The sequence below is a fragment of the Scyliorhinus torazame genome, chromosome 14 (assembly GCF_047496885.1).
Source record: "Scyliorhinus torazame isolate Kashiwa2021f chromosome 14, sScyTor2.1, whole genome shotgun sequence".
In the NCBI taxonomy this organism is placed as follows: Eukaryota; Metazoa; Chordata; class Chondrichthyes; order Carcharhiniformes; family Scyliorhinidae; genus Scyliorhinus; species Scyliorhinus torazame.
In genome coordinates, this window is record NC_092720.1 from 209214439 (window position 1) to 209229158 (window position 14720).

The 14720-nt window shown below is 45.3% G+C and overlaps 1 protein-coding gene across 3 annotated transcripts; it reads left to right on the top strand.

Annotated features, from left to right (window-relative positions):
* Positions 1 to 3662: 3662 nt before the first annotated feature.
* Positions 3663 to 12954, top strand: LOC140390432 (zinc finger protein RFP-like). 3 transcript variants are annotated; one of them, XM_072475575.1, is made up of 6 exons: positions 3685 to 4365; positions 4457 to 4552; positions 4646 to 4870; positions 5837 to 5859; positions 7275 to 7386; positions 12803 to 12954. In XM_072475575.1, the coding sequence occupies exons 1-5, from the start codon at positions 3910 to 3912 to the stop codon at positions 7366 to 7368; spliced, it is 894 nt and encodes a 297-aa protein (XP_072331676.1). In that variant the 5' UTR covers positions 3685 to 3909; the 3' UTR covers positions 7369 to 7386; positions 12803 to 12954. The 3 variants fall into 3 exon arrangements, with proteins under 3 accessions (XP_072331678.1, XP_072331676.1, XP_072331677.1); XM_072475577.1 differs by lacking the exon at positions 4457 to 4552 and having other exon boundaries at positions 3663 to 4365; XM_072475576.1 differs by lacking the exons at positions 7275 to 7386; positions 12803 to 12954 and adding an exon at positions 6077 to 6618 and having other exon boundaries at positions 3686 to 4365.
* Positions 12955 to 14720: the final 1766 nt, after the last annotated feature.

A 14720-nucleotide genomic window follows, 5' to 3' on the forward strand; every position in this document is an offset into this window, starting at 1 on the left:
AATTATGTGGGGCATAGGCAGAGTGGATAGTCAGAGGCTTTTTCCCAGGGTAGAGGGGTCAATTACTAGGGGGCATAGGTTTAAGGTGCGAGAGGCAAGTTTAAGAGATTTTTGGGTCTTCTCCCCCCCCCCCCCCCCCCCCCCCCCCCCCGGGCCTCTGATTGTGAACGCTCCAGTCAGGGGAAACAGCCACCCAGTACCACCCCTTTCAAAACACTTCAATATTTCAATGAAATAACCTTTCTTCTAAGTGGCATGGAGTGATATGTCAGTTCCACTTAACCTCTCCTCATAGGACAGTTACCTCAGAAAGCGGTTTAGCCTAGTGAAACTTTATTGCATTGTCTCAAAGGCAATTACATCCTAAAAACAGGTAAGGTGATCAAATCTATACCGAGTTGGTCAGTTGTGGATCTCAAAGATTCGATACAATTGCAGTCGGGCTTATTGAATTTTATATTTCAAGCCCTCTGTAATAGAAACAATGACAGGAGTTAACAGTGAGCTATGTGAACGATTAACACAAATAAATGTTTTATGTGGCAATCGTGGGGCCCAGAACTGAGAAATTGGGACACGTGACTCTATCATCCTCTGCCGAGTCTAACAATGTCCATAGAGAATTGAGGGTCAGATAATTTATTCCACACAGTGAATTCTATTGTGATATTCGCCAGAATAAAAGACAAACCAGGAGTGCTGTAGATTGGAGTTGACTGGTCCAAGCAGAAATTTGATAGCAAGACTGACAGTGATCCTGTTCAGTACCTGTGTTCACCAATCATCTTTTCTCCAACAGGACTGGACTTATATCATTCCGTTTGCACAACAACGGCTTGATATCAGGAATGTTGATTTGTATAGCTAAATGCAAAGGCAGTTAAATGCTATCGTGTATATATTTTGGGGGGGGGGGGGGGGGGGGTAATGGCACAGTGGTCTTGTTGCTGGACTAGTACTCCAGATTCCAAAATAATGCTCTGGGAACCCAGGTTGAAATCCCACTACCTGGTAGAGGGTGGAATGTGAACTCAGTACAAATCTGAAAGTCCAACGATGACCATGAAACCATTTTGGATTGTCGTAAAAATCTGGTTTACTAATGTCCTTTAGGAAAGGACATCTGTCGGCCTTACCCTTGGTCTGGCCAAAATGTGATTCCAGACCCACAGCAATGTGGTTGACTCTCAAATGGCCCCTCAAGGGCAGCGAGGGGTGGGTAATAAATATTGGCCCAGTGGCCAAAGCCCACATCCATGAAAGAATTTTTAAAAAACATTTGACGTTAATAGAGGAACATGGCTGCGGATATACCAGTTCCGCAATGAAATTACTCACCAGCAGGACCGCCCTCAAATAGGAAAGTGCAGCAATCCTTTAACACACAAGAACCTACAGAGCAATAATAGTATAAATATCCAGTTCATCTGTCTTTGGTGATGCTTGGCAAGAGGCAGCGTGAGGATAGTGGACGCCAAGCCACAGCAGCCAGAGTGATTGGCACCCCATCCCACTGCTTCAACACCCATTCCTCCACCGCCGATGCAAGGTAGAAGCATTGTGTACCATCTACAAGATGCACTTCAGGAACTCAGCAAGGCTCCTTCGACAGCACCTTCCAAACCCTTGACCTGTGCCACCTAATTGGAGAAGGGCAAGAGGTGCATGTGAACACCATACTTACAAGTTCCTATTCAAGCCGCTCACCATCCTGTCTTAGAAATATATCGCTGTCCCTTCACTGTGGCTGGGTCAAAATCCTTGGACTCCCTCCCTTGCAGCACTGTGGGAGTACCAATACCTCAAGTACTGCAGTGAATCAGTTAGGCAGCTAATCCCAAGAGCAATTAGGGATGGGCAATAGAAATGCTGGCCGAGCCAGCAATACCAACATCCCATGAAAGAGTTCAAAACAACAACATTCCCTCCACTCCCAAAATACTTCATGGGTTTTCAGGTGGATGCCCCCAGTTGCGGGAATACACGACAAAATGTAGATCTTTGCTGTGTGGAAAATAAAACTGATTCTCACAGCTACAATTCCACTAAATATATTTTCTGTACCTTTTATACCAGAGGGTTTGGAATCGACAGCAAGTTCAGACTAGAGAAAAGGGCAATGGAATTTGCAAAGCTATAAAAAGCTAAGTGAATAATGGGGATCCTATGGATGTTGTGTATCGGTACTCCAAAAGGTATTTGATAAGGTGCTGCATAAAAAGATTAATACACAAGGTAAGATCCAGGGACTACCTCCCTTGTAGCACTGTGGGAGTACCTACACCACAAGGGATCAGAGGTAATGTATTAGCTTGGATAGAAGACTGCTACCTGACAGAGAGCACAGAATAAGGATAATGGGTCTTTTTCTGTTTGGCAAGATGCAACTAGTGGGGTACCACACGTTTCGGTCCTCAGACACCAGTTATTTACTATATATATATATAGTATAAAACACTATGACACTAACATAGGTGGGATCATAAATTCCAATGAGGAAATAAGACATTTACAAATACATTTAAATAGGTTCAGTGAGTGGACCAAAATTTGGCATATGGAGCTTAACGTCGATAATAATAATCTTTACTGTCACAAGTAAGCTTACATTAACACTGCAATGAAGTTACTGTGAAAAGCCCCGAGTTGACACATTCCGGCGCCTGTTGGTGTACATGGAGAGAGAATTCAGAATGTCCAAATTACCTAACAGCATGTCTTTCGGGACTTGTGGGCGGAAATCGGAGCACACGGAGGAAACCCATGCAGACATGGAAAGAACATGAAGACTCCGCACAGACAGTGGCCCAAGCCGGGAATCAAATCTGGGACTCTGGTGCTTTGAAGCCACAGTGCTACTGTGCTGCTAAGTGAGATGTTATCCATTTTGGATGGAAAAATGGAAAGGCAACTTGTTATCAATATGGAGAGAAACTTCGGAGTGCTTCGGAGCAGAAGGATCTGGTGTCCTCGTGCATGAATCATAGAAAACTAGCAGTTACAGGGGCAATATGGAAGGCAAGCTGAATTTTGGCCTTTATAGCTAAGGGAATCGAGTATAAAAGTAGGGAAGTGTTGCTGCAACTTTCCAAGGCATTGGTGGGAGCGTTTCTGAAGTATTGTGTCCAGTTTTCGTCCTCTTATTTGAGGAGGGATATAGTTGCATTTGAGGCAGTTCAGAGGAGGTTTACTAGATTAATTCCAGAGAGGGGTTTGTCTTATGAAGAGAGATTGAGGAGTTTCGGCCTATTCTCTCTCGAGTTTAGAATAATGAGAGATCTAATTGAGCTACATAAGATGATAAAAGGTATTGGCAAAGTAGACATCGGGCAGATGCTCCATCTTGTGGGACAATCTAGAATGAGGGGTCATAGTTTAAGAATAAGGGTGTTAAAATAGAGATGAGGAAAATATGCTTCTCTCAAAGAGCCGTGAATCTGTGGAATTCACTGCCCCAGAGTGCTGTGGATGCCCGGACATTGAGTAAATTTAAGGAGAATATAGACAGATTTTTAATCAGTAATGGGGTGAAGGGTTCTGGAGAATGGGCAGGGGAGTGGAGCTGAGGCCGAGTTGAGATCTGCCATGATCCTGTCGAATGGCGGAGCAGGTTCTCGGGGCTGAATTGCCGACTCCTCCTATTTTTTATCAAGGTATCTTGTCTCATCGATCCCGCCCAACTCCTCCTCTTTCTCTCTCCCTCGACTGACAACATTTTCTGGAGACCAACATGCCCAAACTGGGTTCACTTATTCCCCTCTGTACTCGAAAGCTGTTCATCCTTCATTCTGAGCAAGTTTTTATCAAGCCGTCTGAAGGTTGAGCGGACATAGCTTAGTTTATATTCATGCTTCTCGGAGTATTGCAGTGAACCTCACCAGGAAATAAATTGAAGATTAACGCAGTAAAATGCAGAGTGAAACCGTGTTGAATCAGGAAGTGCTGAGGGTGAACATGGTTTCCAGACAGCAGCTTCAGAGTTTGAGCGAAGAGGCAATTTGTCCAATTTGTCTTGATTTCTTCATCGAGCCGGTAACACTGGATTGTGGACACAGCTTCTGCCGCTCCTGTATCACCCAGTGTTGGGGAAAGAAGGAGATAAACTCCTGCCCGGAATGTAGAGGGGAGTTTCCGGAAAGAAACCTCAGGATAAATCGGGCCTTAGCGAATCTGGCCGAGAAAGCTCGAGAATTAAAGTTGAATCCGAAGGAGAAGGGAAGTAAACTTTACTGTGAGAAACATCAGGAAGAACTAAAGCTGTTTTGTGAAACTGACAGGCGATTGATCTGTTTCTCTTGTAGAGATTCGCGGGAACACAAATCTCACAACTTTCTGCCGATTACAGAAGCTTTTGAAATCTACAAGGTAAAGGGGAAAATATTAAAATGCTGATATACTTACCACATTTTTACGGCTCAAAGCTAACTTATTCTGTGATTTTCTCTCCTAATATCAGCAACAACTAGAATGTTCCTTAAAATCTCTCACAAAGAAGCAATCTGTCATGATACAAAAAGAATTGAAACAGAAAGTGAACATGTCCGAAGTTAAGGTGAGGTCTCCCTGTGCTGATTTTCTGGGATCTCGGTTAGTTTTGTTCCCTTTATCGCGGGACATTAATAATGTTTCACATTTCATTTGGTAGGAACAGTCGAGCAGTCTGCAGACCCACATCACATCAGAGTTCAGTAAAATGCACCAGATTCTCACTGAGAAAGAGCAGCGTTTACTCAGAGAAGAAGAGGAGAGGATTCTAGAAACAATGGAGAAAACCCTTCGAGAGATTCAGGAGAATTTAAATTCTATTGAGGAGAAGATGTCAAAGGTGCAGGAAGCGATGGAGCAAAAAGACGAGCTGATATTTCTGAAGGTGAGGGAATATATTGCAGGTCAGTTGAGTGAAACCTCGGAAATGATAACTTTGAAATACGTTCAGGGTTTGCAAAAGTGACACAAATTGAATTAAATCAATTATGTTGTTTGTTTTGTCAGGTTTTTTGGGTGTTTTTTAGTTCTCTTGTTCTGTCTGCAGAATCCCGGGATTAAAAGCCAGCATTCTCCTGTCATGGAGTTTTAATCTTGTTACAAAACTTGTAAATGTATATGTGTTGCAGAAGTTTAATATTTTCGCGGAAATTGATTTCAAATCACATTGCTAATATGTGATTGGAATATGTGGGTCTGTTTGATACACTGGGTGTGAGGGGTAAATCTCACGGGGAAATGGGAGGATCCCAGAACCAATGGGAAAAAACATTCGTGAGATTCAGGAGGAAAAAAATTTAAATTCCATTGAGGAGAAACTCTCAACGTTGCACAGATAGAGAAAAAAGACGAGTTAACATTTCTGAAGGTGAGGGAATATCTTTCAGAGAATCTTTCATAGAATCATCAAATCCCCTCAGTGCAGAACGAGGCTATTCGGCCGATGATGTCTGCACCGACCCTCCAATAGATTGCGGGTGTGTGAGAGTCACTGTGTTTGTGAGCGGGGCTGATGCTCAGTTCCAGTTCCATGTTGTGAGTGTGTGTGTGTGTCTGGTACGGTGTGTGAGAGTCACTGTGTCTGTGAGCGGGACTGATGCTCAGTTCCAGTTCCATGTTGTGAGTGTGTGGGTGTGTCTGGTACGGTGTGTGAGAGTCACTGTGTCTGTGAGCGGGGCAGACGCTCAGTTCCACTTTATTTGACTCTCCACAATCTTCCTTCCAAAATCCATCACTTTACACCTCCGTGTGAAATCTCATCTGCTCTGAGTCTGCTCATTTCACCAGCCTGTCTAACTCCTCCTGAAATCTGTTACTGTCATCCTCACTGTTCCTCATTCATTTCTTTCAGGAGGAAGCTTGTCGGAAGAGAAGGTAGGACATGTTCTTTACTGAAACACTGCAGAGTTAGATTTTTCAAATTGTGTTCTTGTTATTGTCAGCCGATTTCTCTGCTGCTGACATTTCCAGAATTATATTTTAAAAGCATTATTAGTTGCGTGACGATAATTGCGCCAATGATTCCCACACGAGTGTTTTCTTCATAATAACATGTTTTAACACAATGATTAATAACTGTTCTCTAATATAGCATTAATTGACACGGCGACATGAAAATATCAGGACTATGTTCCAGGATTCGCAGTGATGATTTACAAGCTGCAGTCTGCCTGTGAGGTAGTGACCTCCGGCTGACCCTGAGAGAGACACACCGTCCATGTTCCCAGCTGTGGGTCATTCAAACACCTGCACAGCACCTGGTGAACCCGAGAGAACCTCACCTTAAAGGAGAACAGGGTTCTATTTTTATACTGTAACCTTACTCTGCCCCGGTAACAACCACAACAACAATTTGTAATTAATCTATTATCAGACTTTGCGCCTTTTTCCTTGACACGATGTTTTAATTCTCTGCCCTTGAATTTCCAAGGTATATTTTCTCAGTCGTAGAAAGAAGATTAACATTTTACTTACTTTTTTAAAAATTGAGTATACCCAATTCATTTTTTTCTAATTAAGGGGCAATTTGGCGTGGCTAATCCACCTACCCTGCACATCTTTGGGTTGTGGGGGCAAAACCCACGCAAACACGGGGAGAATGTGCAAACATTTCACTTACGATCTCTCGAATAGAAAACGTTCTGGAAGTTATCATAGAATTTACAGTGCAGAAGGAGGCCATTCGGCCCATCGAGTCTGCACCGGCTCTTGGAAAGAGCACCCTACCCAAGGTCAACACCGCCACCCTATCCCCATAACCCAGCAACCCCACCCAACACTAAGGGCAATTTTGGACACTAAGGGCAATTTATCATGGCCAATCCACCTAACCTGCACATCTTTGGACTGTGGGAGGAAACCGGAGCACCCGGAGGAAACCCACGCACACACGGGGAGGATGTGCAGACTCCGCACAGACAGTGACCCAAGCTGGAATCGAACCTAGGACCCTGGAGCTGTGAAGCAATTGTGCTATCCACAAGGCTACCGTGCTGCCCCAAAGTTGGGAATATTGGGATAGCTTCAACGGTGTTGGGCGGCACAGTGGTTAGCACTGCTGCCTCGCGGCCCGGCTCACTATCGGTGTGCAGTTTGCACACTCTGTCTGTGTCGTCTCAGCCCCATGACCCAAAGGTGTGTAGAGTAGGTGGATTTGGCCACGTTAAATTGCCCCTTCATTGGAAAGAATTGTGAATTGAGTACATTAAATTTATTTTTTTAAATGCTTAAGCGTTTCTTATCTATTCAAAAAAGACCGAGCCATAACATCAGCTGTTCATTATTTACAGGATTAGTGATGAGGGTCGCTCACTCTCAGTATCTGCTGTCTGTCTGTCGGAAAGTTCAAAGGCCCTTTACAGTACACAGCGTGGAGAGAAATGATAAACTCCATTAACCCCGGTAAAAATCTTCTATTCATTGATGACTCGAAATCCAATTGTGAAAGGATTAATTTAGCTCCAGGGCCCCAGGTTAAACACTAACGTTGCCCGGTTGTTAATAGCTGGAGACTTCTCATTCTCATATTTGACTCTCTGTGGGTTCTTCTGGGTGAGTGTCTGAAGCCATCAGCACCGTGTGTCAAAGCAGTGAAGGGGGAGGAATTTGAGCACGAGTCCCGCAATGTGATCGCTGATTTGAGAAGAAGCTGGTCTGGCACCGTGTGAGTTCTGCTGAACATTTTATTGACATTTTATTTGGAAGGTGGAGGCAGTGGAGAGATTGTGTGAAATATAACTCATTTGATGGATGGAATCAGAGTTCGGTCAAGAGAATGAGTTGCAAACACTGCGGCTCCGTAATTTCAGGGCAGATTATGCGGTAATCTTATTATTGAGCAAGGTTCAAAATACCGCAGAGAAGATGACCATGCGCAAGGTTAACACGAGTCTAGAAAAAAGTGGCGATGGTGGTAAACGTGTGCGTGTGTTTGTGGGATGGAGGTGTGTGTTTGGGGGATGAGGGTGTGTGTTTGGAAGATGAGGGTGTGTGTGTTTGGGGGATGAGGGTGTGTGTTTGGGGAATGAGGTTGAGTGTTGGGGATGAGGGTGTGTGTTTGGGGGATGATGGTGTGTGTTTGGCAGATGAGGCTGAGTGTTGGGGGATGAGGGTATGTGTTTGGGGGATAAGGGTGTGTGTTTGGGAGATGAGGATGTGTGTTTGGGGGATGAGGATGTGTGTTTGGGGGATGAGGGAGTGTGTTTGGGGAATGGGTTTGAGTGTTGGGGATGAGGGTGTGTGCTTGGGGGATGATGGTGTGTGTTTGGAAGATGAGGCTGAGTGTTGGTGGATGAGGGTGTGTGTTTGGAAGATGAGGCTGAGTGTTGGGGGATGAGGGTATGTGTTTTGGGGATAAGAGTGTGTGTTTGGGAGATGAGGGGTGTGTTTGGTGGATGAGGGTGAGGTTTTGGGGGATTAAGATGTGTGTTTAGGGGATGGTGGTGTGTGTTTGGGGAATGAGGGTGAGTGTTGGGGATGAAGGTGTGTGTTTGGGGGGTGAGGGTGTGTGTTTGGTGGATGAGGGTGTGTGTTTGGGGGATGAGGGTGTGTGTTTGATGGACGAGGGTGTGTGTTTGGTGGACGAGGGTGTGTGTTTTGGGGACGAGGGTGTGTGTTTGGGGAATGAGGGAGAGTGTTTGGGGATGGGGGGGATGTTTGGGGGATGAGGGTGTGCATTTGGGGGATGAAGGTGTGTGTTTGTGGGATGAGGGTGTGTGTTTGATGGATGAGGGTGTGTGTTTGGGGGATGAGGGGGTGTGTTTGATGGATGAGGGTGTGTGTTTGGGGGACGAGGGTGTGTGTTTTGGGGACCAGGGTGTGTGTTTGGTGAATAAGGGTGAGTGTTGGGGGATGAGGGTGTGTGTTTGGTGGATGAGGGTGTGTGTTTGGGGGATGAGGGTGTGTGTTTGGGGGATGAGGGTGTGTGTGTTTGGGGGATGAGGGTGTGTTTGGGAGGATGAGGGTGTGTGTTTGGAAGATGAGGGTGTGTGTGTTTGGGGGATGAGGGTGTGTTTGGGGGATGAGAGTGTGTGTTTGGGGGATGAGGGTGTGTGTTTGGGGAATGAGGTTGAGTGTTGGGGATGAGGGGGTGTGTTTGGGGGATGATGGTATGTGTTTGGAAGATGAGGGTGAGTGTTGGTGGATGAGGGTGTGTGTTTGGAAGATGAGGCTGAGTGTTGGGGGATGAGGGTATGTGTTTGGGGGCTAAGGGTGTGTGTTTGGGAGATGAGGGGGGGTGTTTGGTGGATGAGGGTGAGGTTTTGGGGGAGTAAGGTGTGTGTTTAGGGTTGGTGGTGTGTGTTTAGGGGATGAGGGTGTGTGTTTGGGAGATGAGGGTGTGCATTTGGGTGATGAGGGTGTATGTTTGGGGATGAGGGTGTGTGTTTGAGGGATGAGGTTGTGTGTTTGGGGGATGAGGGTGTGTGTTTGGGGGATGAGGCTGTGTGTTTGGGAGATGAGGGTGTGTGTTTAGGGGATGAGGGGGTAGTTTGAGGGATGAGGGTGTGTGTTTGGGGGATGAGGGTGTGTGTTTGGGGAGCAGGATGTGTGTTTGGGGGATGAGGGGTGTTTGTGGATGAGGGGGTGTGGTTTTGGAATGAGGGTGTGTGTTTGGGGGATGAGGGTGTGTATTTGGGAGGATGGTGGTGTGTGTTTGGGGATGAGCTTCTGTGTTCGGGAGATGAGGGTGGGTGTTTTGGGGATGAGGGTGTGTGTTTGTGGATGAGGGGGTTTTGGGGATGAGGGTGTGTGTTTTGGGGATGAGGGTGTGTTTTGGGGCGATGAGGATGTATATTTGGGGGATGAGGGTGTGTTTTGGGGATGATGGCGTGTTTTGGGGGGATGAGGGGGTGTTTTAGGGGGATGAAGTTGTGTGTTTGGGGGTTGAGGGTGTGTTTTGGGGGGACGAGGGGGTGTTTTGGGGACGAGGGTGTGTGTTTGGGGGATGAGGGTGTGTGTTTGGGGGATGAGGGGATGTGTTTTGGGGATGAGGGTGTGTGTTTGGGGGATATGGGGATGTGTTTTAGGGATGAGGGGATGTGTTTTGGGATGGCAGTGTGTGTTTGGGGGATGAGGGTGTGCGTTTGGGAGATGAACGTGTGTGCTTGGTGATGGTGGTGTGTGTTTGGGGGATGGTGGTGTGTGTTTGTGGAGGTGGGAATGGGCAATGGGATAGGGAGGGTGTTTGTGAGTGAGTGGGCAAAGGTGGTGAAAGTAGTTCAGACTGAGCGAGGTTGACTTTGAGTGGGATTCACTGGACCGATGAATTCAGTCAAAGGACACAATCGATTCTGGGGAACGTCAGTATAATCTTACTCACCAGCTCTTCCCTAGTTTGCAGTCTGGGAACGGGCTGGTTGTTGCTTGAGGAGGGTGTTGGAGACTGGTGGAGGAGGTGGGGGCACATCAAATGGAGAGTGTGAAAGGAAAACAAGATGTGGCGAGCAGCTGTAAGGACGATCTGTGCATCTGATGGCCGGAAAATAATTGTTACAAAACATTTCAAAGGTCCTTGGTGCCCACAGCGGGGTCCAGACACTTCACAGCAAATCAAGTAATTTTGAGGAATATTCACTGTTGGAACGCTGGAAATGAGTCAATAAAATTCACAACAGGAAAGTAGTTAAGACTATATTGTGAAACTGGTGAAGTCACCCATTTGATGATGGTAGTTGCGAGATGAATATTGACCAGTACATTGAGATCACCAATTCATTATTTCTGATGGGGACCCCTTCAGCCCACCTCACTGGATATTTTAAAGTCTGTTTCATTGGGTGGGATTTACTCAGCTCGTGCATCACTCAATAGAAGGCCAACATTGTATTGAGTCCCCGTGAAAATTAAAGGTATAAATAATAAGTATTTTCCTAAATTTAGCACGGGAACACTGGATATCTATTTAGCAGCTGCGATTCCATTTCTAGCCGGACTTGGCCGGAACCAAATAATAGTTACTGCGTTTGATTTTGATCTCATTACTATTCCAGTTATGGTATAAATTCAAGACATGGTAAGGATAAATTACTGCCAGTTACGTTTTGCAGAGTGTATGGAGTGTAAGGGAGACAGAGTTCTTACTATCCCAGCTGGTGTTAGGACTGAACGGGAAGATCCCGGAATGGAACCATGGCTCAAAGATCGTAACTTTTAATTTACAAAACATGGAGGGAACGAGTCACAGGACTGCTAATTATTTATTAACAACAACAGAAAAGTTATTAAACATGCAACGTTTAATTGTAATACTATACTCCTTCACACATGTGTACAGTTTTATAAATTAGCACCCCACTCTGTACTGATTGGCCGAAGCCACTCAAAAGATCTTCCCTGGATTTTACAATCCCCCAGATGATTGCTAAATGAGATTTTCCAAACTCCACTTCCAAAAATACAGGCTTTAAAACCTGCTTTCAACAATGCTTTCCATCAGCTATTTCTGTCAGTAATCCACTGGCGGTTTTTAAACTATCCTTTCAAACCAAGCTTCCTCTCTACTTTTAACAAGAAGTCCAGCACGAGAGTTTCCAGCTCTCCTTTCAGATTTCCTTTATCTTGAATTGCAACACGCAGGAAAATTCGACATGAACTCGGGTTCTCAGTCCCCAACAGAATACTTTTTCTTCAAAAACAGGAAATACAAACACCAAATCTTATGATTGCTTCAGATGTGTGGTTTGTCTGGAGGAAACCGCAAAGCTCTTGTCTTCCCAGCTTCGCCTTTACGGTCCATAAGAAGTATCCTATCCACAGGCAGTTCCTCTTTGATCCTTTTTACTTCAATATTCCTTGGCTTGTGGAACTTTAGATCCACAGAGTTTGCTTTTGTGCTGTACTCCATTATCTGGCTTTTCTACGTCCAGCAGAGCTCAGAACTGTTCGCCCCCTCGCTCCACAGCCCCAAATGTTATAACTACAGCTAAGAGTGGCACGGCGGTGCAGTGATTAGCACTGCTGCCTCACGGCGCTGAGGTCCCGGGTTCGATCCTGGCCACGGGTTACTGTCCATGTGGAATTTGCACATTCTCCCCACGTCTGCGTTGGTCTCACCCCCACAATCCAAGATGTGCAGGGCAGATGGATTGGCCACACTAAATTGCCCTTTAATTGGAAAACAATAATTGGCCACTCTAAATTTATAAATAAATAAATACAGCTGAAACCAAACTCAAAAAGACATTCTTACCCTAAAGGTTCCCCTGGTTACCAAGTAATGAGTTTATGCTTCACCAAGCTTGTTTATTTTATGTAGTAGCCCCCTCTAAGCACAAAAGGAGCACAATTGGGCTGATCAAACCACCATATATATAAACACCTTTCCATAGCGTGACTCGAACGATAGATTTACCCTCCCTTACACAGAAAAACTAACTTAGCCACAGTTTAATCTATACCTAATTTCTAAAATTCAACAATACAAGTATGAATCCCGTAAAACTAGCTGTGTTTTCCTGACACAGTCAGCTCAAATTATCAACAACTTTAAGAGAGAGTTTGATGAGGATGTCTCATCTTATATACCCAAAATAGTCTGAATAGTTTGGGCTTAGTGAGTGCAATTATGTGAGCTGAGAGGAGAGATCTAAGTTGGAAATCCTCCTCTGTCCGTCACCATTTCTTCAGTAATGGGATGTGGCCACTGCTTGCACGTCCAGAATGTGCTGCTGATAACTAATTGCTCCTCTAAATGTGGCGTCTTCAGAAACGCCCTCCAACTGCCTTCTCTCAGTTTCTTTCTCTCTCCCTCCTATGCCTTTGCCTACATTCTCTCCTCTCTGTCTAAATCACTGACTGTGTTATTTTAACTTTACCCCAGCTCCAGCCTCTCTGACTCTGGACCCGAGCACAGCGAATCCCCGGCTCATCCTGTCTGAGGACCGGACCAGTGTGAGACTCGGAGAAGCACGGCAGCAGCTCTCGAACAATCCACATCAGTTTGATACTTGGGTCTCTGTTATGGGATCAGAGGGATTCACATCAGGGAGACATTACTGGGAGGTGGAGGTGGGAAACAAGACTGAGTGGGTTGTGGGCGTAGCCAAAGAATCTGTCAAGAGGAAAGGGGATCTCGACCCGAAACCTGAGACCGGATACTGGGTTTTGTGGCGTGAGCACGGGAAAGACTGTTTTACCTTCACAACCCTCCCCTCGAGTCTGAAAATCCAGAAGGTCGGGGTTTACCTGGACTTCGAGGGTGGACAGGTGTCATTTTACAATGCGGACAACATGTCCCATCTCCACACTTTCACCCACACGTTCACTGAGAGAATCTTTCCTTACTTCGATACGGGACGGTGTCTCAATGGGGAAAATTCAGGATCGCTGACAATCTGCAGGATAAAAGGTCATTAACATATCCATCCATCCCATAATTTCACACCGGTTTCCTGTCTCCTGCCAGCTATAAACTGGGTTTTAGGCTCAGATGGAGAGAGAAACCAGGTTAACATTCCAGGTATAAACCCTGTATGGGAACTGGGAACTGAAGATCAGCAAGGACCTCTGTAGGGCTGGGGGGGAAGGAGGAGGGAGAGAGAAGAAATAAATAGAAGCTGAATTGTAGATAGGAATTTACTGGGTGGAATGAGCTGTGAACTGCAGGAAGCCGGTCACCTTCCTGCCTGTAATGTTGCTCCACAGGCGGAATGTGGGGGGTCATCGTGTTTGAGATGAATCAGTGAAACACCTCAGCTGCCAAAAGCTGTCATTAAACTAGACAAACAAACAATTTATTTGAAAGCATGACAATTATTTTCTTTATTAGATCACAGAAGCTTAAAACCATGTGTGTGTTTCGTTTTCTGTTGCTCCATACTCTGGGTTCTTACAAATCCACCCACAAATTCATTGACCCTGATTATAAAATCCCTTCCAGGTCGTTGCCACCTTGAAATGGCGCGGAAGTTTCCACTGACTCGTCACCCCTCAGCACCGTGGGCACGGGTCTGATTAGGCAGCGGGATCTCCCTCTGGCTTCAGATTGGAAGTCTTGTTGAAGGTCACACTGCTCCTCCTGTCCAGCTGTTCCTGCAATGTTAACCTTCAAATATTATTTCAATTCCCTTTTAAACTTTGCTATTGAAACTACTTACTCCACCCTTCAGACAGATTTATCCAGTTCATATCATGTTCCATAAAACACAGTTCTCGTAACTCCTCTGGTTCTTTTGCCAACACTGAAACCCATCTCTGCACCTCCACTGCCTCTCTCTGCTTCTGATAGTCTGCCTCGGCAGCAACCTAGGCCAGACCTGCCTGGTTTGGATTTCTCAGTCAGCACACCAAGCAGTACTCGGTCATTCTGATTTAGGCACAGCAGCTCGATGAACCAGCCATTTCTGTTTCTGTGTGTAGGGTGTTCGGGTATCAGGAGTCCTCTAATCTGTTCAATATGGTCGCTTATTGAGGTAGGAGTTTAGTTAGAAAATGCATATCTTCAGATAAAGTTACATTGTAATCCAAGGAGGACCTAGCCACACACATGATTTAACGTATTGTCTTACTTGCAGTTCAGTGACATGTTTTGTTTTATAATCCTCATATGAAGCATTGAGACTTTATATGTTAATTGCACCAGATAATGACTTGTTGTTTTGTTTTACGATGCTACTGTTTTACTTTTGTAATAAGCAAATAGACCATTGTGCCTTTCACATTCCTGTAACCAAAGCAAAGTGGGCGTAGCAGGGGTAGGGGGAGAATTAAAAATAGTCCTCGATAATATACCCAATAAA

What these genes read in the sequence shown, in the direction of transcription:
- LOC140390432 (XM_072475575.1), top strand. Translation starts at nt 3,910, where the DNA reads ATGCAGAGTGAAACCGTGTTGAATCAGGAAGTGCTGAGGGTGAACATG. An exon ending in AAGCTTTTGAAATCTACAAG is followed by an intron (nt 4,366 to 4,456) that starts GTAAAGGGGAAA and finishes TCCTAATATCAG; the next exon opens with CAACAACTAGAATGTTCCTT. An exon ending in ACGAGCTGATATTTCTGAAG is followed by an intron (nt 4,871 to 5,836) that starts GTGAGGGAATAT and finishes CATTTCTTTCAG; the next exon opens with GAGGAAGCTTGTCGGAAGAG.